The sequence below is a fragment of the Struthio camelus genome, chromosome 24 (genome assembly GCF_040807025.1).
Source record: "Struthio camelus isolate bStrCam1 chromosome 24, bStrCam1.hap1, whole genome shotgun sequence".
Lineage (NCBI taxonomy): Eukaryota > Metazoa > Chordata > Aves > Struthioniformes > Struthionidae > Struthio > Struthio camelus.
In genome coordinates, this window is record NC_090965.1 from 6,136,915 (window position 1) to 6,160,622 (window position 23,708).

General features: G+C 60.8%; 1 protein-coding gene across 14 annotated transcripts in view; it reads left to right on the forward strand.

Moving 5' to 3' along the window:
• Window positions 1-225: 225 nt before the first annotated feature.
• Window positions 226-23,708, forward strand: part of FOXP4 (forkhead box P4) — a 64,918-nt gene continuing 41,435 nt past the window's right edge. For 11 of the 14 annotated variants that reach the window (XM_068918335.1, XM_068918340.1, XM_068918337.1 and 8 more), the window contains exons 1-2: window positions 226-336; window positions 22,250-22,457. In XM_068918335.1, the coding sequence (XP_068774436.1) occupies window positions 22,266-22,457 (192 nt within the window). In that variant the 5' untranslated portion in view covers window positions 226-336; window positions 22,250-22,265. Of the gene's footprint in view, window positions 337-922; window positions 1,330-22,249; window positions 22,458-23,708 lie in introns of those variants that run through there. The other 3 variants (XM_068918336.1, XM_068918342.1, XM_068918349.1) reach the window with 2 other exon arrangements.

Below are 23,708 nucleotides of genomic sequence, written 5' to 3' on the forward strand. Positions count from 1 at the left end.
GCCGGGGCGAGCCGGACCTGAGCGCGGCGCGCACGGCCGCGGGCCCCGGGCTGCCCGCGCCTCCGCACGGCCCGGCCCGGCGCGGCGCGGCCCGCCCAGCCCCGCGGGGGAGCCCCGCCGCCGCGCCATGCCGCGCCGCCTCTAGGCGCAAGCCGGCCGCGGCCGCCCCGTCGAAGTTTTTTATTTTTGTGTGTTTTTTCTCTTTTTTTTTTTTTTTTTTTTAATATTGGAAGGTGGTGGTGGTTGGCGGGGGGGGGGGGGGGGGAAGGTGTGGAAAAACGCCGCCGCGCCGCCCGGAGCCGCGCCGCGCTGCCCCCCGGCTCTAGGGGCTACCAGGTGGGTGCGAGCGTCCCGACGGGTGTCCCCCCCCACCCTCCTCATCCTCCTCCTCCTCTTCCTCCCCCCCCTTCTCCGCCCGCCCCCCCCGGGGATGTGCGCTGCTGCCGGCGGGGTATTTCGGGGTGGGGGGGGTGGGTTGGGAAGGGCTCCCGTCCGCCGGCCCGGCAGGTGTGGGGCGGGTGGGGGGCTCCGGCTGCCCCGTGGCGCCCCCCCCCCGGGGGCGGAGGCGCGCTCGGAAGTTTGTTGCGGCGCCCGGACAAAGGGAGCGGAGCCGGGGGCGGCGGGGCCGGCGTTGGTGCTTCACCCCCCCCCCCCCCGAGGGAGGGTACGAGGGGTGTGCGGGGGCCGCAGTTCCCCCCCATCTTGGTGCCCGGCGGGGGTCGAGCTCGGTGCCCCCCGGGGGTCCCCGCTGCGGGGCCGGGTGGGCGCGGGGGTCTCCGCCGCCACCCCCCCCCCCCCCGAGGCGGTTCCTCGGCCCCGGGGGGCGGCCCCCCTCGGGGGGGGGAGTGGGGGGAGGCCGGGCAGCGGGGAGCTTGCGCGGCCGCTGCGAGAGCGGAGCTGCCCGTGCTGCCGGCCGCCCCTCGCCGCGCGTCGGGGCCGAAACCCGCCGCAGGCGGCGGCCGGAGCGGGCGGGTTTCAGCCCGGGGGGGGGCGCGGCGGCCCCGGCCATGGCGAGCCGCCTCCGGGCTCTCCTCCTCGGTGTTTTTTCTCCCGTCTTGCTGGCAGTTTTGCTTTAACGCTGGCTGCTCTTCGGAGGTTTTGTTTGTTTTTTTTGGGGGGGGGTTGTTTGGGTTTTTTTTTTTTCCCTCTCCTCCCCCCCCTCGTTTTTTGACTGAACCCCCGAGGAGCGGCCCTGCGGGCGCCGTTGCCTCGGTTGGGGCTAAAGCAGTCGGTGAGCAGAGCAGCCCTAAGTTTTGAAATTGCTCGAAGCAGCAGCCAGCGGCGTCCGCGTCAACCTGCAGCGAGACCGGCCGTCGCTAGAGCGCCCTGGTAAATCCTCCGCCGGCCGCGATGTTTCAGGGAGGGGAAAAAAAAATAATAAAAAAAAAACAACCCCAAGCCCCCAGCACGCACTAGAAGGTGAGGAAGAGGAGGAGAAACGTACAGCTCCGAGCGGAGCGAGCGCGTGCGGCCGGGAGGTGCCCGCGGGTCCCGAGCGGGGAGTTTGCTGGCCGCCAGCTGCGCTCTGCCGGCGTTTCGCCCGCTCGCAAAGTTTGCGAGGCTTTGGCATGTCTTTGTTGGAGAGGGTAGCGAGGCTTTGCGCTTTTTTTTTTCCCCTGCCGCCGAAGGGTTGGGGGGGTCCTTAACTGGGGTACGGTGCCCGCTGCCCGCGGGAGGTCTCGGCAGGCCGGCTGCCTAGCTGGGACCCTGCAGGCAGTGGCTCGTAGTAATAGCAACAATAGCAATAGCGCGTTTGGAAAGCGTTTTTATTGTTAAGCTGGCTTCTTCTGGGAGTTCAGAAATTTCCCGGGCTTTTAAAAAAAAAAAAAAAAAAGGTTTTGCAAAGCTGACGGCGGGTCGCCGGGAGCCCCGGGGCCGGCTCTCATCAGCCTCTTTCATCGCCTTCCCACCCCGGTGTCTGGCTCGGTTTCGAGATGCTCGCCCGGCCCCGGCGCTGGCAAAGTTCAGAAATTTCTATTCTTCCCCTGCTCCGTCTTGCTCGTCTGTGTCATAAACAAACGCGCCTCTGTCTCCCCTCTCCCGCTCCCCCTCGCTCCCGCTAAAAAGAAAGGCACTTCAGAAAGTGCTGTGTTAGCAGCAGATTGCTCTGAATATTTCTTTTGGTGGTAGGAAATCTGTTTTGAGTTGGCAGGCGCGTTTCGAAGGTGTGTATAGGAGAGAACAAGTGGAGTGTAATTGGTTTTTCTTTTTCCATTTGGGAATGATTCCTTTTCTTTTTTTTTTTCCCCCTCCTGTTTCCCTTTTTAAAAAAAAATAAGTGAAGAGCTGTCTGTCTTCCCTCCTGCTCCCCCCCCCCCCCCCCGGCGCTTTTTAATTCAAATAAAAATGTATGTAGCGGGAAGCAGGAATAATTCACAGGCGTCTGAAAACTAAACTTTGCTCGGAGTAGCGTTCGTGGAGTGCACGTCTTAAACTTGGGTTTCACTAGTCTTAATATAGTCCTAAAGGAATTTCTGTCCGGATTCCTCTCCAGGATCTCTTGTCGGCTTTAGGCAATTATTCCGTCCACATCATTTTTGCTTGGAGGCTGCAATATCCAGAGATTGTTTTTTTACCACAGTCGAAACCAACTTAGCATCAGATTAAGACCTCACTTTTCCGTGAGCATTGTAAAGCTGTGGGGCATACAATAAAAATGTTATTAGTTTCTGTATTAAAAGGTTGGGTTGTTTTTAACCCAAACCAGAAGTAGGATTTACTTTTACAAATTTCTTCTTGTGTGTTAAAAATTTACACGAGAAACGTGTTATGCTGGCGAGCAGGCATTTGATGTTAAATCAACACAACATGTGTCTTCGCCAGGCGGGGTGACCCCGCTAGCCGTGTTTTGGGGGGACGCCTTCCCTTTCGTGCCTTACCGTATTCTCGATTAGATAGAGCGGAGAAACAGGAAATCTGATTCTTAATTTTTAATCCCCCCCTGCCCCCAAATAAAGTCCATCTAAAAAACGACGAGCTCCCGGGGTGAGCGAACCTAGAAATAATCAGATTTGTAAAATTTGCCCTGTTTCTCCCCCCCCCCCCCCCCCGCCCCAGGTTTGTTAACTCAAACTCCGGGCAGGGGGTATTTTGGGGGGGGGGGGGGGAAAGAAACGCAGTGAAAGGAAGGGGGGAAACTGGGTGTGCTGCTGCGCCGGGGAGCTTTTGTCCGCGGAGCGGGGCGGCCGGGTGGCTCCGATTCCTGCCTTTCTTCTCCCGCTTTGTGGTGGCCCACGGGGGCTGGGGGCGGCTTCCCCAGCCCCCCCCCCCGCCTCCCTTGTGTTTTAAAACGATGGTTGGGAGCTGGCGTTTTGCGATGCTACCTGTTTTGTGTGTTTTTTTTTTTTTCCTCCCCCCCCCCTCCTATTATTGTAATGTATTAGTTGGTGAGTTGTTGTTGCTGTGGGTCTCCCCCTTCCTCTTGGCGCGGGGAGCCCCGAGTGGGGCAGAGGCGCCTCCGCTGCAGACCCGCTTCCAGCCCCGCGGGGGACAGCAGTGGGTGAGGGTGGGAAATCCCCCCCCCCCACCTTCAACCTGCCCCAACAGAGCTGGAGCGGGGTCCTCGGCGGCGGGGAGCCGCTCGCCCTCCCTCCGCGGGAAAGTTGCTCGGCGGCGTGGGGATGCTGCTGCGGGGGGGGGGGGTGCCGCGGTTGTTGCATTTCGGGGGCAGGCTCACCTGGGGGGGGGAAACGCATAGAAATGAAACAGATTAAAGCTGCTTGGGGGAGGGGGAGAGAGAGGAGGGGGTTAATCCTTAAGGGAAGGGGGGGGGGAAGCCCTAAACGCGGTGACCAGCACCGGTCACCTCCCTACCCTCGGAGAAACATGGGTGACTGTACATTCGTGTCCCTTTGGAAAGGGAAGACTGGGGCTTATTTAAAAAAAAAAAAAAAAGGAATGGGTGTAATGTGCAAAATCTAGTGACACTAAAATAGCTACTCGGGGCCCTCGCCCTTTCTCTCCTAATAACGCGGCAGGAATGCGAGTGCACTCAGTTGTGAAGTTCCTGCCCGGAGAGCCGAGGAGCTTTTCTTTGCCGCTGCCGGCGAGGGGGATGCTTTGAGCCTGCTCGTGTTTGTGTGCGCCGTGGGGCTGGAGGGAAGGGGGCGGCAAGGCTCCGGCTTTGAGGTTTTCTCCCTCCTTTTTTTTTTTTAATTTTCCTCTCCGTCTCCCTTTTCTCGCTTTTCCCGCGGGCAGGCTGGAAGGGGGGAGCGGCGGGTGCAGGTTTCGCCTTTGCAGCGCCGAGGTGGGGGGTGAGCGGCGCGCCGAGCCCGGGGCTCGTTCTTCTTCCCAAAGAAAGGCGGGATAACGCGGCCGTGCCCGGCTTTTCCTTTGGCCCCTGCTCCCTTTAAAAGTGATGCACGGCCGTGTCTCGTTGGCCCCTTGTTTCCCCTGCCGAGGGGGATGCGGGAGCCTGGTTGGGGGGAATTTGGGAAAATTCTGTTATTTACGGATGGGACGGACAGGGGCTGCGTTTCCTCTGCTTTTCCCTTGCTCCTGGTGTTTCGGGAGAGCGCTGGCTTGCAGCTGGCAGGTGTCCGGAGGGTCTCGCGGCGATGCTCCCGGCCCCGTGCCAGCGTTGTGCGCTTGCCCCCGTGCCTCTCCCGGCTGCCCCCAGCGGGCTCTGCACCCGCTTCCCCGAAACCGCGCCAGCGCCGCGTCCTTGTCACCTGCCACTTCGGGAAGTGGAAACTTGAAATTTCCCGTCCTGTCTTCTCCGGTTTCCGTCTCTTCCGGCGCTGCGGTAGCAGGGTGCCACCTCTCCGCTCCGGCCGCCTCCGCGACCGAGCAGGGGTTTTTGCAGAGGCGAAGCCCCCGACGGGGGCATTCCCCCCCCCCCCCCGGAAGGGATGAGTCCTGGGCTACCAGGAAAGGGGGAGGAAAAAAAGTAAATGCATTCGGAGCTTGGAAAACCATGTGTGTGAGTGTGCCTCAAATTAAAACAAACCGAAAAAATTAGGTGCCCAACTTGGGGAGAGCCTGATGCACCTGAGACAAAAGCAGGAGTAGCTGCTCGCCGGCCAAGTCCTTCAGGATGAAACTAGGTGACGCGACGCCAGTCGGGCAAAATCGGTTGCCGCTCGGCTTGCTGGCGTCCTGCCGGCTCTGAGACCCGCCGGGGCTGCGCGGAGGTCCCTGCGGGAAGGGGCGCTCGGGTGTTTTGGAGGGTGGCAAAACTCCCCCCTCCCCTTCCCTGTCGCTGCCGTGCACCTTTTAAACTAAAATATAACTCGTAGGTCAGGTTGGGGCAAGGCAGAGCTCTCGGAAAAACTTCCTTATTTTTTTTTCTGAACTGTGTGCGATCAGCAATTGTATAAAATGCAGTGAAGTCGCTGTCGGAGGTTTATAAGGGTGTTTTTTTAAACTATTTTTTTTCTTCCTCTGGTTTAAACCACTTTCAGCAATAAACTAGACAAGTTTATATGATAAAACATCTCACTAGTAATCCGATTGCCCGTGAGAAGAGGTTTTAGCAAGTAAAACTGCATCGGGGAAAGGGGAGAATTAAGAGGCAAAAGCAGCAGAGAGAGGATTCCTCCGCAGATCTGGAGTGAGATGCTGCAGAAAACGTAACCTGCTCGGCTGTATTTTTTATTTTATTTTTTTTCTCTCCCCTGGCTGAGCAGGGTTGCGATGCAGGGAGGGAGCAGGAGGGAAGTCGTTAGCGAGTTACGGTGTGTCGGGAGCGTGGACGTGGGTATGCGGACGACTGTACCGGTACCCGGAGCTCGAAACGACTGAACCTGGTGCATGCAAAGCGCTTGGCACAGGGAGTCCAACTCCTTTTTTCCCCCCCCCCCCTTTTAAAGGAGGAGAACAAAAATAAATGCTATGTTTAAAACCTGCTTTGCTGAGTTGTTAGTGCAGTTTCCCATTGAAAGCAAACTGGTGTCGGCGTTTGCCGGCCGGTCAGCCGTGGGCAACGCTTGCCGCGCGGGTTTCGTGCCTTGGCAAGTTGGCAAAAAGTGTTTCGCTCTGCGCTCCAGCGGAAATCCTGCCCCTGCGCTGCAGTTGTTGGATCCAGATTAGGTGTAAAAACACTCTTATTTTTGTTAGCAAAATAGGGAGTGGAGGGTGGCTGCAGAGTGCAAGGAAATTTCTCCTGGTCCTGATGGCTCCTTGGTGGTATTGGGAGCTCTGGTTGCGCCGTGCGGATCCTGGGGGTATTTATCAGAAAGGAAAGGTGCAATAATAAAACTTTTTTTTTTGGAGGGCTACTTTCAAAAACAGAGGCAGCTGTGAAAACATGTGCAAAAAAAAAATTCTTTTTAAGGTACTAGAGTGGGGGGGGGGGAGATACGAACGGGGGCCCTGTTTTTGCGGTGATTTGGAAGCTGTTTATCCTGCCTCATTGGCACGGCTCGCGCACGTGACCCTGCTCGGCAGGGAGCTGGCACGTCCCGGCGGCGGCTGCCGGACCAGGCGTCGCGAGCCCGCGCTTCCCTTCCCGGCTCTGCCGCGGGATTTTTTTCGGCAAGTGGCTTTAGCCCGCTCGGAGCGGGGAAGCGATGGATGCGCGGGGCGGACGAGAGCGGGGACCGTGCCTCCGGCGGCTCGGGGGGTGCTCGGAGGCGCCGGCCGCCCTGCGCGGCGGCGTGGGCTGGCGGAGGAGTTGATCCGGGCTGCGCGGTTGGTGCCGGCCCGACGGCTGGCGTTGGGCGGCCGCGGGGCGAGGGGTGGGCGTGCGGAGGCTCCCGGCGCGCCGGGATGTGCTTTTTGCTCAGGCGCCGATGCTCTTATTTAAACAAACAGAAGGAGAGGCCGCGTTGGTGGAAACTGCGAAGGGGCCGAGTCCGCGGCGCGGATCCGGGCATCGGCCCTGATGAACCGCGCGCTCGCTGCAGGCGGTGTCGAAACGCCTCGTTTCGACACCTTTCTGGGGTCACTGGCAGTGAGACTTATCTGCACCGGGGCTAATAAATGCCTAAAACCCCGACAGCGCGTGCTTCAAATCCGGCGTCTGAGGCAGCAAGGGACCGAGGCTCCTTCCCGCGCGCCGGCACTTCACGCTGCAGAGCCGCGTTGGACGCTTCTCCTAATTCTTCCAAGTCTTGATTCATTCTGCACACCGTAAATTTTAGGTTAGTCTTTTTGGTTTTGTTTTGCCTGCTTATCGTGAATCTGCAAGCCAAGGCTGTCTTTTATTTGTTCATGTGTAGTGAAATCCGGACAGGGACCACCTAGGAGATGCTGTCATGGGCTTAATAAAAGATGATGTCTTCAGCTCTTAGAAAAGAGATGCGGTGAGGCAGGGTGAAAGATGGCTCGAGTTGGGTTGCTTTACCAAAAAATATAGGCCAGGACTTGTGCTCGTGATGTATTCGGATCCTGTGCACCTGGGAGCGTGTCCTCTTCAGTGGTGGCCCTCTGCTTTGGTTTTCCACCTGCGTGTTGTCTACAGCCACCCGTTAGTCACGGTCTGTTTGCCCGGTGACTTCCCACCAGCAGTTCTTGGCCCAGGGCTCCTTAGCTCGTGTTTTGGTGCTGGAGCTGGGTTAGCGGCTCAGTTGGGTACGTGTGGCGTCACGTGTTGGGATCGCTGCTGTTCGGTTGGGTCGGCTGCCCGCGGGATGGGGTTTCCGGCGCGGGTGCTCCCCCCGCCGCGAGCCGGCCGTCGGCTTTGGCCACGCAGTCTCGGGCTCTGCTGACGTGCCTCCTAGGAGGGGGGCTCGTGCCCCAAAAACAGCCTGGCCCCAAACCCAGCCGAGGGACAGGGCTTTGAGGACACCTCGGCTCCCGGCTTGCTGGATGGCATCACCTTTTTTCAGACTTTCTGGCCCCAGGGGGAAAATTCCAGCTGTGCAGCTGGACAGAGCTGCCTGTAGAGATGTTTTCCCAGCATCCTGCCTTCCTCCCCTCCAGGGAGAGGGGGAAAAGAAAAAGCGTGGCTGGGATGGCGGTGGATGTCTCGCGGCCTTCCCTTCTGGCTCTGCAGAAGCTGCCCTGTTCCCACTCGTGGGCCGGGCCCCTGGCTGTTTTGGCCTTGGCATGGTCACAAATGTCTTTGTGCAAAGCCCGGGGTGCCGCAAGAGTTAACGCGGGCACGGAGGCCCCCGGGCTTCTCCGGCAGGTGGGATGACTTGGGGCGAGAAATACCAGGCGGAGTGGTTTCTCATGGAGCATCAGGGAGTCTTTGCCTCCCGCGGACCTGCATGTGGGCAGGGGATACGCGTTGCATTAAGGGGAGGAAAAACCCCGTCCCCGTGGCCCGGTCCAGCTCTCCGCAGGGAGCCACCTCGCCCCAGGAGCGTCTCGGCGGGCCGGGCCGCATCCTTGGGGGCTGCTCCGGGGCACCCGGTCCCATCGCTCCTGGCCGTGGGGTGGGAGCAGGGCAGCACCTCGAGACCTAAACTGAAAGGCCCTTTGGCAACCCGCAGGATTTTTTGGCTGGACGCCTCCCCCCTTCTCCGGAGGTAGCTCCCTGGGACCTGCGGCGCTGCCGACCGCAGCACCCCGTGCTTCGGACCCTGCTCCCGCCTGGGAGGAGGCAGGAGGTCCGAGGAGGCCACAGGAGATGCTTTATGCCACCGAGATGTTTTCCCGGCAGGCAGCTGGGTTTCTTCTCCAGAGTCCAAAGTCTCCTGGCCGATCCCTCCTGGAAGTGGCCAGAAGTGATGGTGGGAAGGAAATTCCCCGAAGCGAGGGGTAATCCGCATCTGGAATACCAATACGGTAACGTTGGGCCTATTAAAAAATGGAAGAGGGAGAGAAAATAAGGGGCGGGGGGGAAAAAAGTCCTATAACTTTTGAGGCAGGAAGTGTGGATTTTTAAAATGTGCTGTGCCAAGCGGAGCTGCAAAACTACCCTTATTTTGCTGAGGTGGATTTGGGGTGGGGGGGGGAGGAAGCCGCAGCCTTTTCAAATGATGTCTCCAGCTTCGCCTCCCTCCAGCGTGACTTCCAAAGCGCTTACGCTTTCTCCTGTTACTTCCCCACCCCGCTGCCCCCCGAAATCCCCCGGCGAGAAGTCGCTTTCTCCACCAGAGCAGCGAAACTTTTATCCTGCGCTCCCGCCGGCGGGGGATCTCGGTGAGATGCTTTTTCCCGCGCCGCCCGGCCGTGCCCGGCTCCCCCGCTGCCGGCGGCGAGGTCTGGCGAGCTGCGCGGGGGCCCGTGCCGCCCCGTTGGCCGTTAATGAATTAAAACCCTCAAAATCACCCCGACTTCTCATTTGGAAAACAAAAGGGGTGGTTGTCTCCTGCCGGCCCGGTGGCTCCGGGGCCGAGGGCGGAGGCCGCTTTCGGGCGCTCCCGCGCGTCCCGCTTTGTCTCGGCGCGGCGGGCTCTGGGTCGAGCCAAGCGGGTCCGCTCTGAAACGCGGCGCCCGTGGGGCTGACGGGTGCTGCGAGGAAGGCAGCGGGGGAACGAGGCGAGACGGGCGGTTTTGGATGCTGTGGGCCGGATCCTGCGCTGGTGCGAGCTGGTGCTGTCTGCGAGAGGCCGGCGGAGCTGCTGCGGTTTCGGCTGCAGACCGTGTTAAAAAGGCCCAAAACGGTCGCTGCGTTCAGCGCCGCCGGGGACGGCTCGGTCGTCCGAACCCCCGCGGCGGGAGGGCGCTGGTGCTTCGCCGGCGGAGACTTGGCAGTTTCTTCCCTCTAGGCCCCGTTCGCATGACGGCTGGGAAGGGGCGAGGACAAAGCTTTGTAAGCGCCCGCCAGACCCCAGCAGACCCCGAGGTGGGGTTTCAGGCTGCGTTTTTGCATGTCGAACCTGCACCTGCATGAGGAAGCCCTCGGGTGCTGCAGGGTTGCCCGGAGGGCTGTCGGGTGCACGGGGTGCCGGGGAGAGGAGAGGTCCCCAGCCTGCACCTGCGCAGCGGGAGTGTGGCTGGGCTCAGAGGCAGATCCTGCCCGGCAGCGACGGGGAGAGGGGGCAGGAGCAGGGCTGTCGGCTGGGATGCAGAGCCCTCCCCAGGCATGTGGCCCTGCGTGGTGCATGCGCGTGTGGTCATGCATGCACGTGTGGCTGTGCATCGTGCATGCATGTGTGGTCATGCATGCACGTGTAGCTGTGCATGTGTGCATGGTTGTGCATGCGTGTGTGGTCACGCATGCACGTGTGGCTGTGCATTGTGCATGCGTGTGTGGCCGTGCGTGCACATATGGTCATGCGCGTGTGGCCGTGCCCTCCTCACCCCACGCAGCAGCAGAGGACATCTCTCCCAGCCATCGGGGAGCGGCTGGCCAGAGGAAGGCCCAGTCAATGCACTCCTAAGAGAAACAGCTGCAGAAAAGCATCCCGAAAGCTGCCCCCCTTCCTGAGGAGGGGTGGATGCCCACGGGTGTGAGCAGCGTGGCGGAGACCCCCCCCCGGGTGAAGGGGTTGTGGCTCAGCTCTGCTTTGGGGCAGTGACTGAGGTTTATTTCGTTCCCGTCTTTGCAGCGGCTGGAGGTTTGTGCTTCAGCGCTGCTGCAATTTAGGTCCAAGTTTTGCCCGTCTCCGTGTGATCGCCGTGGCAGACGGCGGCTTTCAATGCCGCCGGGTCCAGCCTGTCTCGTTTTAATGGGGCTGATACCCAGGGCTGGTTTTTGCCTGCCCTGGAGGATGCTCGGGGACCTTTGCGCATCCAGCCGCGGCGTGGCGGGCAGGAGGGGTCCTTCCTTGCTCGGCACGGCTCCGTCCAGGTTATTCACGCTTCCCCTTTTGAAACCGGGTCTTTATTTATACTTAATGTGGCCGATTCTGCTTTTAGGGGCTGCTTCAGAGCCGTTTGAAGTCTTTTCCCTTGATGCTGCCGGGCTTTAGCCCTGAACAAACGTCCTTTCTGCGGGAAGCGGAGCCGCGGCTCAGAATCTGGGTCAAACTTCGGGGCTGTCGGAGCAGCCCCGTCCGTGGATCAAACGCCGCATTGTTCCCGCGTCGCGCAGGTAGCACAAAGGTACCGACGCCGTCCTCGCGCGGCCCGAGAGCTGAGCGGCTTCGCCCCCTGCGTCGGAGAGCCGAGGGCTTTAAAAGACTCTGGGATGAAAAGGCCGGTCCGTTTAGAAATACGACGAGCTGGAGCGGGGTCGGGACGGGCTGGTGCGCATCCCCTGCGGACCCCCCAGCCCGGGCTGACGGACGGGGCCCCCCGCTCGGAGCTCTGCCAGCCTCCCGGCCGTCCCCGAATAGCGGCGGCGGGACCCTGATCCAGCCAAGCCCCCCCTCCCTGGGGCAGGCGGGTGGTGAGGACGCGCTGCGGCCGGGCTCTGCGTCCTCGAGCCGATTTCTGCGCGGCTCCATCTCTGCCCCCCGCGCGAGGGCCGCTGACAGTTGTCTGTGCTCCCCGTCTCGGTGGGAGATGCAGAAAAATGATTTGACCTGATTGCCGGGGTTCAGCCCCGGCTGGAGGACGAGACGTGGCAAGGAGCTCGCGTCGCGGCGGCGGGCGGGCGCCCGCACCCGGTGGCTTGTCGCCGCTCGGTGCAGGGCACGGTGCTGCTGTTGGGATTTTTTGCTGTTTTCCAGCTCTCGGCACGCGTGCCCAGCTGGAGCGGGCACCGTTGGGGCGCAGCGCCCGGGACGGCTCGGTTGGAGCTGTAGTGGGCCGGGGTGAGTCACACCGGGCGGTGGGGGGGCACGAGGAGCCGCCCGCGCGGTCGGGACCTCGAGCCCCCTCTGCCCCAGCACCTCGCGCGCTCGCCGGGCCGTCGGGGCTTGGCAGCCGAGAGCGACGGGCCAGGGCGAAACGCAGAGTGTTACAGCTTGCAAGCTGTGAATCACGAATTAATATTTTAAAGAATGAGAATTTTTTTCCCCCTCTACCCCTCCTTTTAAAAAAAAAAAAAAGAAAAGCTTTTGCAGCTGTGCGTTGCAACGAGGATGCATCCGTAGCTGCGCGCCGCAGCAGCTCCATCGGTGGCGCCCGGCTGGATCCGTACAGCGCTGTCTCTCCCGGCCGCCTGGAAGGCACCCGTTGCCTCCTTGGCCGCTGAAACTCAGTCGCTTCAGTCCTGGAGCGTGAGCGGTTGCCTGCGGGTGGTTACCTGCACGTGGTCAGGTGTCCGTGCGTGGCTGGCGCTGGGCGGGTTTGGGCTGCGCGCCCTGGGGAGGAGGCGAGGGCCGCTGGCTGCCGGGATGCAGGAGCTGCGCGTCCCCTCTGCCCGTCCCCGTAGCCGTTCTGTATCCCCGTCCCGGTTTGCAAAGCAGGACGGTCCTGCCCGCCTCCGGGGGGGATGCTGTGTCCCGGGGGGGTGCGCTCCGGGCGGCTCTGCGCCGTCCGGAAAGGCCTGGGGCGGCAGCAGGCTGGCGCTGCAGCTTCCGGGATTGGCCCGTCCCCGGTGGGGAGGATGCCGAAACGGCGGCGGTGGGATGCTGAAACAGCTGGGAGAAGAGGAAAGCAGCTGGTGCTCGGTCGGCAGGGCGGGAGCGCCGGGCCAGGCGCTGCTGGCTCATCCGGGCCCCCCGGACGAGGACGCGGCCCCGGCCAGGGGGACCCTGGGCGACCGCTGGCTCCGATAGCTCGGGCGGCCGCGGCGCTGCCGGCGGCTCCCGTCCCATCCCGGGCAGGCACCGCCGCGGGTGGAGAGACGCTTCCCACCAGCCGGAGGGAGGATTTTGCCTCTCGGCTGAGTCTTCTCCCTCTCCCCAAGCTCCCAGAAGTTTAAAGGCGCCTTTCCTCCCCCGTGCCGCTTCCTTCCCGGGCCTCGGAGGGGAACAGACTCTGCGTGAGCGGCAGGTGGGTGGCTCGGTGCTTTTTCTCCTCCGCGTGAATTTTTTTCCTGCGACTTCCCGAAGGCGCCGCGGGGAAACGGCTGCTGCAGCTCCTGCCAGGCAGCCGCCGGCGGTCCGGGCGCTGAGGCCTCCGTCTGCCGCGGGCCGGTCTCGGCGGCGCAAAACCCGCGGCCGCGGGACGCCGGCGAAAACGCTCGGGGAGGGATCGCTGGCGTTACGCCGGTCGGCGCCTGAAGCGGAGACGATGCCGGTGCTTGTCGAGATGCGTTGGCGAGGCAGGGAGCCGGCCTTGGGTCACGCTTTTCGGGTTTGGGGGCAAACAAATGGGCTTTAGATGGAGGGTGTGGAAAAACGCCCAAGGACGGTGGTTCCCCCCCTTTTTCGTTTCCCCCTTCTCTCTCCTCGTGAGCAGCGTAATTTCTGGATGAGAAACCAGGCCTCTTTCCGAGCAGAAATGGGATTTGCAGTAGGAAGCATCGGCGTGTGACGGGGAGGGTGTTAAATATAGCATTTTCAGGATGAATTTTGCACGAACATGACTGAGCTTGGGAAAACTTGCAGCGTTTGAGCTCTTCCCTCATCTTTAATAGGGCACGGAGACGTTTTCCCTCCCCCCGCCTTCCCCCGGATTATCTGGAGTCCAGAAGAAATCTTTAGTCTGCCTTCATGCAAACTCGGCTGCAAAACGGCGTTTGGGGTCCCGGGGGGCGGCGCGGGGGCGTCCCGGGGGCCGGAGGCGTCGTCGGCGCCGTCTCCCCGGCCGCCTCGTGCCGCCGCCTCCGCGCTCCTCGCCGCCCCTCCTTCCCGGCTGTCTCGCTGGCACCTCCGCTCCCCTCCCGCTCGGCGGTTTTCCTGCCCCTTCGGCTCTTTGCCGCCCCAGCCGCCACCTTGTGATGCGGAAGCCGGCTTTTTCCAAAAAAAAAAAAAAAAAAAAAAAGCACTAGTGTTTTAGCGCAGTCCCAAATTTGGGCTTTCTGCAGCTCTTTCTCACCGCTCGGGCCCTTCGTCTTGCTCTTTCATCATCTTACTCCTTGCTCGCCTCCTTCCTCCCTTCCTCTTCTTCTTCCCCAGGTCCATCCTCTCCCTCTCCCATAAAGGCAACGGGCCGGGGCCGGGGGAAGCTCGCCGGCTTGGTTTTTAGGAGGTTCCCCCAGCAGCACCCCCTGGCCGGGAGCCTTCCTCCGCCCCGGCGCTGCCGCGGCGCTTCCAGGCCTGCGGGATGCTTTGCGGCCGCCCTCCTCTTCCTCGGGTCGCGCTGGCGGGAGGAGGAGGAGGGTGGCGCGGTGGCTCCCATGCCCTTGGCCGCCGCATGGGAGAGGGAGGCAGGAGCCCTCCTCTTCCTCGGTGCCGCCGGGCTGTCCCGTCCCTCGGGTCGCGGGCTCTCCCTCTGGGCTCGGGCTCCGCTTTGGCTGCTGATGCTTCCCGAGAAACCCCGGCGGTGGGAGGTGCTTTCTAATTATTATAACTGTTTTTTGGGGCGGGGGGGGTGGGGGGAGCGTGTTCGTGCTGAAAATCCCCTTCACTTAAAGCCGTCTTCCCCTGTGGAAGCGCGGGAAGCGCGGAGCAGATCTTGACAGCGACTCGTGCGTGTTGGGAAATGATACGGTTTTTTCCACCTGTGGTTTTTTTGCTTTTCCCCTGGGAGTTCAGCTTTTTTTTTTTTTTTTTTGCTCCCGATGAATTTTTTTTTTTTTTCCCCACCCTATTCATTATCATTCTGGTTAATTAGATTGTGATGGGAAATGGTCTCTATTCAAAAGAAAAACCTCTGAGAGATGTTTTTACAAGTGTGTGCGTTTCGGGGGGGTGGCAAAGATGTTTGAAAGACATCATTTTAAAAATAATTTCTTCATAAAGCTGTTTTAAAAGAAGACCCCGGTTCCCCTTCCCCCAGCGTGGCCACCTCCCCTCGGCACCCCCCCCCAATTAAACGATTTGAATTTTCACGTTAACCGCTTGGTGCTTCCTCGGCGCCTCAGATGATTAGAAAGGGATATTCATTTATGCCTTTTAAACGCCGCCCCGATTAAAATCAGAGAGATTTTTTCCTTCATCAAAATCTAACATCCTTGAAAAATTAATTTGATGCCTCTTGTTATCAATTAATTGAATCTCGTTGGGAGAGAGGCTCGTGCGGCGGGTGGTTAGAGCTGGCCCTTCTGTTCTTAGTTGCTTCCCCCCCTCCCCGTTTCCCTTCTGCTGCTGCTTCCAAACACTGTGACATTATAAAACTCTATCTTTTTTTATTATTTTACTCATCTCATAAAATAAAATAAATGAATAAAACTTGGTCGCTCTTCCCACCCTCCTCCCCCTTTCCCTTGAGTTCCTCTTGTATGAAAGACCCTTTTTTTCCCTTTCTTTCTACCATCCCTCTTTCCTATAACTTAAGAGGCAGTGGGAGAGAAAGAAAAGTTAGTGCTTTAGCAATTTCTTGGCGTAGCAAGGCGGCCGGGGTCCGTCTTTCTTCCTTTCTTTAACTGGGGATATTGGATATTTCATTTGAATCTCCCTCTTTTCAATTAAAAGTGCCCAGCTCCTTCTCTTAAACTCGCTCTATTCTCCTCCTCTGTCTCTGCAGCCGGAGAAGCGATTTTCCTTTCTTTAATATTTCAACTCTTCCCAGGAGACGGGCCGCCTGCATTTTTTTTAATAGACTTTTTCTCCCTCTATTAAACTTTTCCAATCTCTGTCCCTCTTCTTTTCCTTCCCATCTCTTTAAACAAAAAGAAGAGGGGAAAAGTTATAAAATGTAAAGAACTGGGTCATTAATGAGTTACTGAAATAATTTTTAAAAAATTAGGTGCTTGCTTCATTTCAGCTCTCCTTGAAATGAATCTACCTGGTTATTTTCTGGTCCAGGCTCTTCCCTGGTGTCTCCTTTACTTCTGCCCTCTCCTCTCCAGCAGCAGCTCTTCGCGCCTCTCCTGCGCAAACACCTCGAGGGGACACATGTCCCGGGTGTGCACTACCCGCTGCCCGGCCTCCCTTCCCCTCCGCAGGCAGCTTTTTAGGGAGTTTGGGGATCACTCAAGCGAGCGCCGGGGCATCCCCGCTTATGCTTGCAAGGGGGCCTGGATGTGGCTTTGCTCTCTCTGAAGGAGAAATCTGTGCGCTGCACTTGCCGATGGGGCTGGGGACGCAGCCGGGCGCCTGGCCGGGGGCAGCATCTCCCCACCGATGGGCAAGGGGGGGTTTGCTGCCAGGAGAGCCGGGCGGGACGTGCCTCCGCTGCGTGATCCGTGTGTTTTCTTGCCCGTCAGCCAGCTGATCCCCCAAGGAGTTTTGGGGGGGGGGGGGGGGGGGGATTTTTTTGTGCCGTGTTTCATCCGAGAGTCCTGAAGGTGAGAGATGCTGTTGCTCGTTTTGAGATCTGCCCGGCTGCCTCGCTTTTCTGCTCCGCTTTGGGTCGCTGAGGTTTTTGGATGCTGCTTTGCAGGGAGGTGGGTGCAGAGCCGGCCCCACCAGGCGCGTGGGGCGGCCGGGCCGCCTCCTGCGGTTCGGTAGACTTGTTGGTCTGAATCCCCGTTTTTGTAGTGTCTTGGGCAGAAAGAAGCTATTTCGGAGGATGAAAATCGGGGCCTGCCAAGGACCAGCGTCGGGATGCTCCCGTAGGGATGGGGTGAGCGCAGCTCGGCGGAGCTGCCCTAGGGCTTCTTGGCTTGCCCCAAACGTTGCTCGTTTTGGGGCTTCTCCATCCCTCGCTCGCTCTGGATCCGGAGGTGAGGGAGGAGGGCGGCATCCCGGTGGATGCCGGACCTGAAACGGGCCTGCCGCGATGCTCGCCTTGCCTCGACGCCGCGCGGGGACCCGGCTGGAGGGAGCTGCCCCGCTCGGACTGTCCCCGCTCGCCCCACCGAGGGCTGCGGTCCAGCCAGGCAGGAGCCCCCGAGCCCGACATCACTATTTAATTAGACGTCCCTGATTAACCAAACTTGGCGTTCGGCTTCCTCCTGCCCTCATCTTTCCTGGCTCCGAATCAATGGCTTTGATATGCTAATTAGGGAGTAATTTAATTTCAAAAGGCCGCAATTAACAAGGGTGTTGTGGACATGCTGTAGTTAAGCGGCGTAATCTAATTTGCATTAGTAACAAGCAGGGACTAATTAGAAGCTTAATTAGACACTTAGACGGCTCTTGTGTTTACTTTCTTAATGAGATGGAGTGGGGCTCTTTTTTTTTTTTTTCCTTTTTTTTTTTTTTTTAAATCTTTTCAAGAGCGCAGCGGAGGGAAGCGGAGGATGGAGCCGCGGTCCCAGCGCCCAGCGTGCGCCTGGCACCGGCCCCGGCGTCTCGCCCGCCCGCGCCGCCGAGCCCTCCGCGTCCCGCCCATCCACTCCACGATGCTTGTTGCTTTTTTGGTTTTTTTTTGGAGCCGGCCAGGGAATAGGCCAATATTTAGCATTTCCGAAGGTGCCGTTCCTCCAGTGCTGGAGCCGGACGGGACCGCGGAGGCTTGGGGAGGTCCCGGGCGCTGGCGTGGGCTCCCGGAGGAGAGTCATCCGTGGGGTTTGCTGCGGTCAGGGCGTCCTCGCCGCTGCCTCGGAGCAAGCGCCGGAGAGCAAAGTCGCGCCGGCACGTTTCGGAGGGAGGCAGGGCCTGGCTGGCATCATCCGGCACCCGAGCGCGAGAACCAGCCGTTCCCGGGGGGCTTGGCGCCGTCGGAGGTGCTCAGGTCTCCGGATGCGCTCCCGGCATTGCCGAAACGGGATGACCCAACGTGTCAGAGGGGGAACCGCTCCGCCGTCATTGCCGCAGGGACTCGCTCCCGGCGCTCCTGCCTCCTTCGCCCCGGAGCAGCTCCCGCTTGGCCGGGCGTCCCGCGGGATCGCCCGCCGGGTGGCCTCGGGGCTGCGCGGGAGCCAGCCCGCTCCGGCGGGCGGGAGAGGTCTGCCTGCCGAGGAGGAGGAGGGTGCAAAGGTTGCCTTCCTCCCAGAGAAGTTGCTGGGAGCAAGATGAAAGTGCCCGGAGGTGTGATCCCATTAAAGCGGTGCCTGGGCTCCGCCAATCCTTGGCACCTTAAATCTCTTCTAATTTACTGTAATGCTTCAAATTCGTTTTTAGCTCCCCCAGACTTTTATTTTAATCCCCTTTCCACATTTCCATGTGTTTGTGTGTTAATTAAAGGGTAGAAAGCCACTCTCTGAGCCATCCCGGCTGCAGCTTCTCCTCTTCAAGCCGAAGCCTTTTAAGATTAGCGAGCCGCTTCCTCGAGGCTCTGCGGAGCCGGCCCTGGGCGGGCGGATGCTCAACTTGCCGTGGCTCGGAGCGGGGCCGGGGCCTGCGGTTGAGCTTCCCCAAACGCGGTGCGCGCACGTCTCGTCCCAGCCGCGGGGCGAAGCCTCCCGGCGCAGCCTGCGGCGCTCCTTCAGGCCCCAGTTTTTCTGCTTATACGTTGCCTGCTGGATTTATGGCAGCCTCTGCGCACCTGGTCGCCGGCCGGCGCGGGGTTTGCTCGGGTAGGTTGCTGCAGGCGTGCGAGCGTCCTGCCTGCTGCCTCTTTCCCCTGCTGTTTCCCCTTATCCCTTCTGGGTCGTGTTTTTTCCGGGTGCTTTTTCTTGCACCTGGGGAAACTGAGGCAAGGGGCAGCGGGTTGCGCCCCTGCGGCGGGATGTTTGAAAATAGGAGAGGCGAGGGGAGACGGTCGGGGTCGCGAGGGGCGCCGCGGGGCCGGGCCGCCCGGCCGTCGGACGGGCAGGCGAGCGGGGGGTGTCCCGCGGGTGCCTCCGGGCAGGCCTGGGCGCCCCGAAACGCGGCGGGAGCGGGGAGGGAGGCTCGCGGGAGAGACCGCTCTGTGCGTGCCCTGCTCTCTGGTTTTTTGCCCTGCGTGGGGGCTGCTCTGCCAGTCCGCTAATTGCACTAATTAGAGAGCGCTGGGGTGTTAACGGGGAAAGGCTGGTATCGCGCCCGCTCGGAGGGGAGCGGCGGGGGGAAGAGCATCATTAAAAGTGAACCGATGACCTGGCGCGCACGCGGCCCGGGTTAGCGGCGAGTCGGGCGTCGAGGAAACGTCGCTGCTCGCATCAAGCAGTTGTTCGTTAAAAGGCACCGGTAATTAATACGCTCCCGTTGCCGCGTGGTCCTGCTGAAGGCAGGGGGGTTCTCCCCGCTCCCTTTGCTGTTGCCGTTTCTCTTTCTTTGTCCGGCGAGAGGTGCGCGCGCGAGCAGAAGAGGAAGACGGAAGGTGAGACGGTTTTGACTCTGGCCTCAGAGAAACGGTAGCTGGCGACGCTCTCGCTCGCGCCGTCCCCCCGCCTCCCTTTTTAAGTAAAACCTCGGTTTTGCACTTTTTCTGGGGGTTGCATCTCCCGCGCCTGCCTCCGCGCCTCCCACCCCGGCTGGACCCGCTGCGGAGCAGCGCACGGGGGGGCCCTGACGCGCTGGCCCCGCTGGAAGGTAAAGTAGAGAAGCTGGCGCCCCGATGCCGCGCGGGGCTGCCGCCTTCCCGCCCCAACGCGGCTCAAGCCGCATCCGAAAGGTGCTCGTTCCTCATCGAAATCGGCGCCGTTAACGTTTCAGACGCTGGCTTTGGATTTTTTTTTTTCTTTTGGTAAGGTTTTTGTAAAACTTTTATGTGCATGGAAACATTTTCGTTATGATTGTTATTGCGTTCTTTTATTACTTCCCTTGCAGCGTCGGGAACCCAAACACACCAGCATCCCGGTAGGGTTGGAGAAGGGGAAGTCAAATTTACTAGACTTGGAGAGCGACCCGAACTGGCCCGTTGTCCCCGGCTGCAGGAATTACCCAGCCGGACCCGAGCGCTGCTCCAGCATCCTGCCTCTGGTAGGGGCCAGGCTCCGATGCTGTTTGGGGGAAGGTAAAGAAAGCCCACGGTTACAGCTCGTCTACGAGAGGAGATTTCCTCCTAATTCCCAATAGTTAGGCTTCAATTTATGCCCCGAAGCCAGGAAAGTTTATATCCCTTCCAAAACTTTTTTTTTTTTTTTTGCCTTTTTTAATACTTCCTGTTGTAACTCTGGATATTCTTATTCTCCATATAAAAGTCAAATCCCATTTTGAATCCTGCTGCGTTTTTGGCCACGGCGATACCTTGTGACTTCTGGACGCGGGCGGACCCTGCGGGGCCGCTCGCGCGGTCGAAGCTCGGCGCTGCCTGCAGAGTTGTCCAAAGGAAAACGAGAAAAGTAACAAAAGCATCTTAAGCTTTCTAAAAGCCTCTTGTCTGACGTTGCGGAGAGGCAGCAAATCCTGTTTTCGAGGGCGGAAGGTGTTCTCTTGGCCGATGCCGCCTTCGAGGGCTGCTGTCTCCTCGAGCTGCCCCGAGCCCCTCTGCGCTGACGGGGCCGAGAATTTGGGGCGGTACAGGGAGGTTTTGCATAGCACAGAGCAAATGTTGGAGCGGGGACCTGACTCTGCCCTGACTCAGGACCACCTGCCTCCCGTTTCTCTGTTTCTTTCGGCTTTTCTTCCGTTTCTAACGCAGCATCGGCAGGCAAGCATTCCTTTTCTGGTAATCTCCGATCCCTTCTCGGAAAGCTGCTCCATCCCTGGCGCGGCCCGCGGCGGTCTCGCCCCGCTGCCCCAGCATCCCCCCTCGCAACTTCTGCATTTTAAGTAAAAATAAGACGCAGTTGAGCCTTTAACCTTGAGTTCTCCTGCAGCTACCAGGACGCGCCTGGCGCGGGTGCGTGCGTGCGCGCGCCCGTGCGCGTCGCTGATAGCGCAGGGACTGCGGGAGGGAGCCAGCAACTCCACATGGGAATTAATGTCAGTCATATACCCTGCGGAAATGACTTTTGAAATGCATATAATCTCAAACATGCAAATGAGAAGCTTGCTTCACCCTGTTTAATATGAATGATCAGCTGCTGAATAGCTATTATTACACGCCACATTTCAGCAATTATGTTGTTCGCAGTTTGTCTTTCTATCTTTTTTTGGGGCGGGGGGGGAAGGAGAGAAGAAAGGGGAAGCAGCAGTGTTTCTCCTCGCCGCCCCTCTGTCTTTATCCATCTCCAGTTTCAAACTTGCTGACCAGCGCTCTGAGCAGCCGCGGGCGAACGCGCTTCCCCGCTCCCTTCGCATCCAGGCGCTCCGACGGGTGAAAGCACAGCGCTTCCCGTCCCAAAATCTTGCAATATCTCGGCGTTCGCGGAGAACGGCGCAGAGCGCGGGAAGAGCTTTGCCTCGAGTCTCCTGGAGGAAATTGAATCCGCTGTAAGCTCCCTTCCCGGTTATCCCTCTGGCCGGGAGCGGGACGGTGTCCGCGCGGGGTCGGCGTCCCGCGGCCGTTGAGGGCACCCTCGGCCCTGCAGCTGGCGAGTCGCCCGCTGGCAAAACCCAGCGGCTGGAGGATGCTCCAGCTCGTCTCCGGTCCTTCCCCTGTCCCGCCTGCGTTAATTGAGAAGGCATTTAAGAACAAAGGGGCCAGGGAGGCTGGCGGTCCGGGCCCTGCTCGGCTCTCGTGCCGAGGTCGGTGGCGTGGGGAGCACGACCGGGTTTTGCAGCCGGGTGCCGTGGGCTGGGGGCTGCGTTTGCCAAATCCATCTCCGGCCGGATATTACGACCCAAGTCCCGAAGCGCTTGGCGTCCCGAAGCGCTTGGCATCCCTCGCCTCCTCTGCTGCCCCTCGGGAGGCTCGCGGGGCGCCGGGTGCCTGCGGGAGCCGAGATCTTCGGCGACCTCTGCCCGAATCCCTCCGTGCCCCGCGTGTAACGGCGGGCGGCCAGGGAGAGGTGGCGGGGAGAAAATCCCATCAGCGAAGCGTGGAGCTGTCGCCCGGAGAGAAACCTGTAACGGGGTAAAATAAAGATGGCGAGCGATGCGAAACTGCGCCGCAGCGGACTAGTGCAAGGCCGAAGCGGGGCAGGACGCGCGTGGGGCTGGCGGCTCTCCCCGAGGGCAGGCCGTCGCCCGAGCAGCGCCCGGCGGGACGGCGAGCTGGGAGGAAGGAAAAGCGGAGTTTTCCGACGGATGTTTTCCGCAGAGCCGCCGCCGCGCGCTGTTCCCCGCTGCGTCGGCCGCTCTCGGAGCCGGGCGTTGGTGCTGGTCTGCCGTTGCCCGTCCCGGCTACGCGACGCCCTCCCGCCCGTTAGGCCTGGCGGCACGCTTTCGGGCAGGGTGTGTTTTCCCGCTGGAAAATGCGGATTTGCCCGAAGTTGAGACGCTTTGTGGAGTCGCGTCAACTTTGTCGAAATTCTCAAGGTGAAACGCGTAGCGCGGGCTGCGCGCGGTCCGCTTTGCGCCCTGTGGAAGCTCTTCCGCTTTGCCGTCTCGAGCGTCTCAAAGAGAATTTCGGAATTTCTAGTTTTTTGTGAAAAATTCTGGAATTTCTGGGTTTTTTTCCCCTCTCTCTCATCAATCCAGGAGAGAGCTGCAAAACGCGGCGGCGCGCCGAGTTCCCTTCGCCCCGGTGCTGCTGCTTGTCGTGAGCCGGGGGAGTAACGGGGACCGCGTTTTGGGGAGTAACGCGAACGCAGCTGGAGCCGGCCTCCGCTTTGGGAGCGAACGCGGCCTTTTTGGCGGCCTCTTGCAGCGGGAGGTTTGAACGGCGGCGCCAGCGTCGCGGGAGACGCGGCGGGGCTGCCGCGCTCTGCTCAGCCTCGGCTCTCTCCTTGCCCTTGCCTCCGCAGGTCCTGCTAGCGAGTCATGATGGTTGAATCCGCCTCGGAGACGATACGGTCCACTCCCTCCGGCCAAAACGGCGTCAGCAGCCTCGCCAACCAGCCCGACGGCGGCGGCGGCGGCGGCGGAGGGGGTGGCGGAAGGGAAGGAGCGGCGAGCGGGGAGAGCAACGGCGAGATGAGCCCCGTGGAGCTCCTGCACTTCCAGCAGCAGCAGGTAGGAGAGACGCCCGCTTCCTCCTTTCGTCCTCCTCCCCCGGCTCAGTCGGCCGCTTTCCAAAAAACCTGCACGGGGCAACCGGGAACGGGGGTCCTCCGAGCGTTCGGGTTTGCGGCCGAAAACGCTCTGAAGACCTGTTGCCCGTAAAGCAAGGAGCGGTCTCTTCTGCTACGTCAGGGCTTGGTCCTCTGGCCCTAGCGCGAGGGAGCGACCTCGAACGCCCGCCGCCGAGGCGGGCGCCGGGGGAAAGCGCCGTCCCGGGGGGCTTCGCCTGCGGGTGGACCGGCGCTCCGGCTGCGCGCGAGCCGGTTACCTTTCCAAACAAACTTTGGAGAAAACATAAATTTTCCTCCTCGGCTACTAAATAAGGCAATGATCCCTGCCTCGTACGGAGATCGCCTCCCCGAGCCATAAATTCCAGCGTGAAAGCTGTAAAAAATTGCTGCGTCCGATACTTTAGTAGCGAGCGCTGTAAATCCATTACCTGGATAACAGCCGTTTCTCACGCAGTTAAGCCCCTGTTCCCCTGATCGGCGGGGTAATCATGCGTGTAATGCCGCTGCGAGTCACCCCTGCCGCGCGCGCCGCCCGCCCCGGGGGACGGCCCCGCCGCTCGCTCAGCGGGAGACGCCGGCTCCTTCCCGGCCCGAGAGAGACGCCCCGGCGCTGCTTCGGCGCGTGCCGCCGGGCAGCGGGTGAAAGCTGGTGGGTCTGGTCGGCGCGGCCGTGGCCTGCGTCCCCGGGCGCTGGGTTCAGCTCGCTGTCGCCCGCGCACCGGCCGGAGGAAGGGCCGGGAGCCAGCCGCGGAGGTGGCCTCCCCAGCGCAAGGGTGTCGCGGCGGGGAGCCCCGTTGCCCCAGGGCGTGGAGCGGGTCGGTGGCTCCTTCGCGCGCCCTGAGCGTCTTCTCGCTGCGGTTGGGAGAACGGGGCCCAGGAGTTCTGGCTTCCCAATCCTGAGCTGGGAGCAGAGCCTGTGGTCCTGCCGGCCAAAGTCGCGCTGTGAGATGCTGAGAAGTTGGCGCGTCGCACCGCCGAAGGAGTTGCAAGTGCTGCCGGAGGGGCTGCGCTGCGGCTTGAGATGGAGCAGCTCCGCTCGGAGACCCCCTCCGCGGCTTGAAGAGGTTCCCCCGGTCCAGCTCGTCTCCCAGCCCCGCGGGGAGGCCCTCTGCCCGGGTTGTCCGCGGGAAGCCGCGTCCCCGGGACGTACGCCAGGAACCGGCCGAGAGCCCTCCCGCGCCTCTGGCCTCCC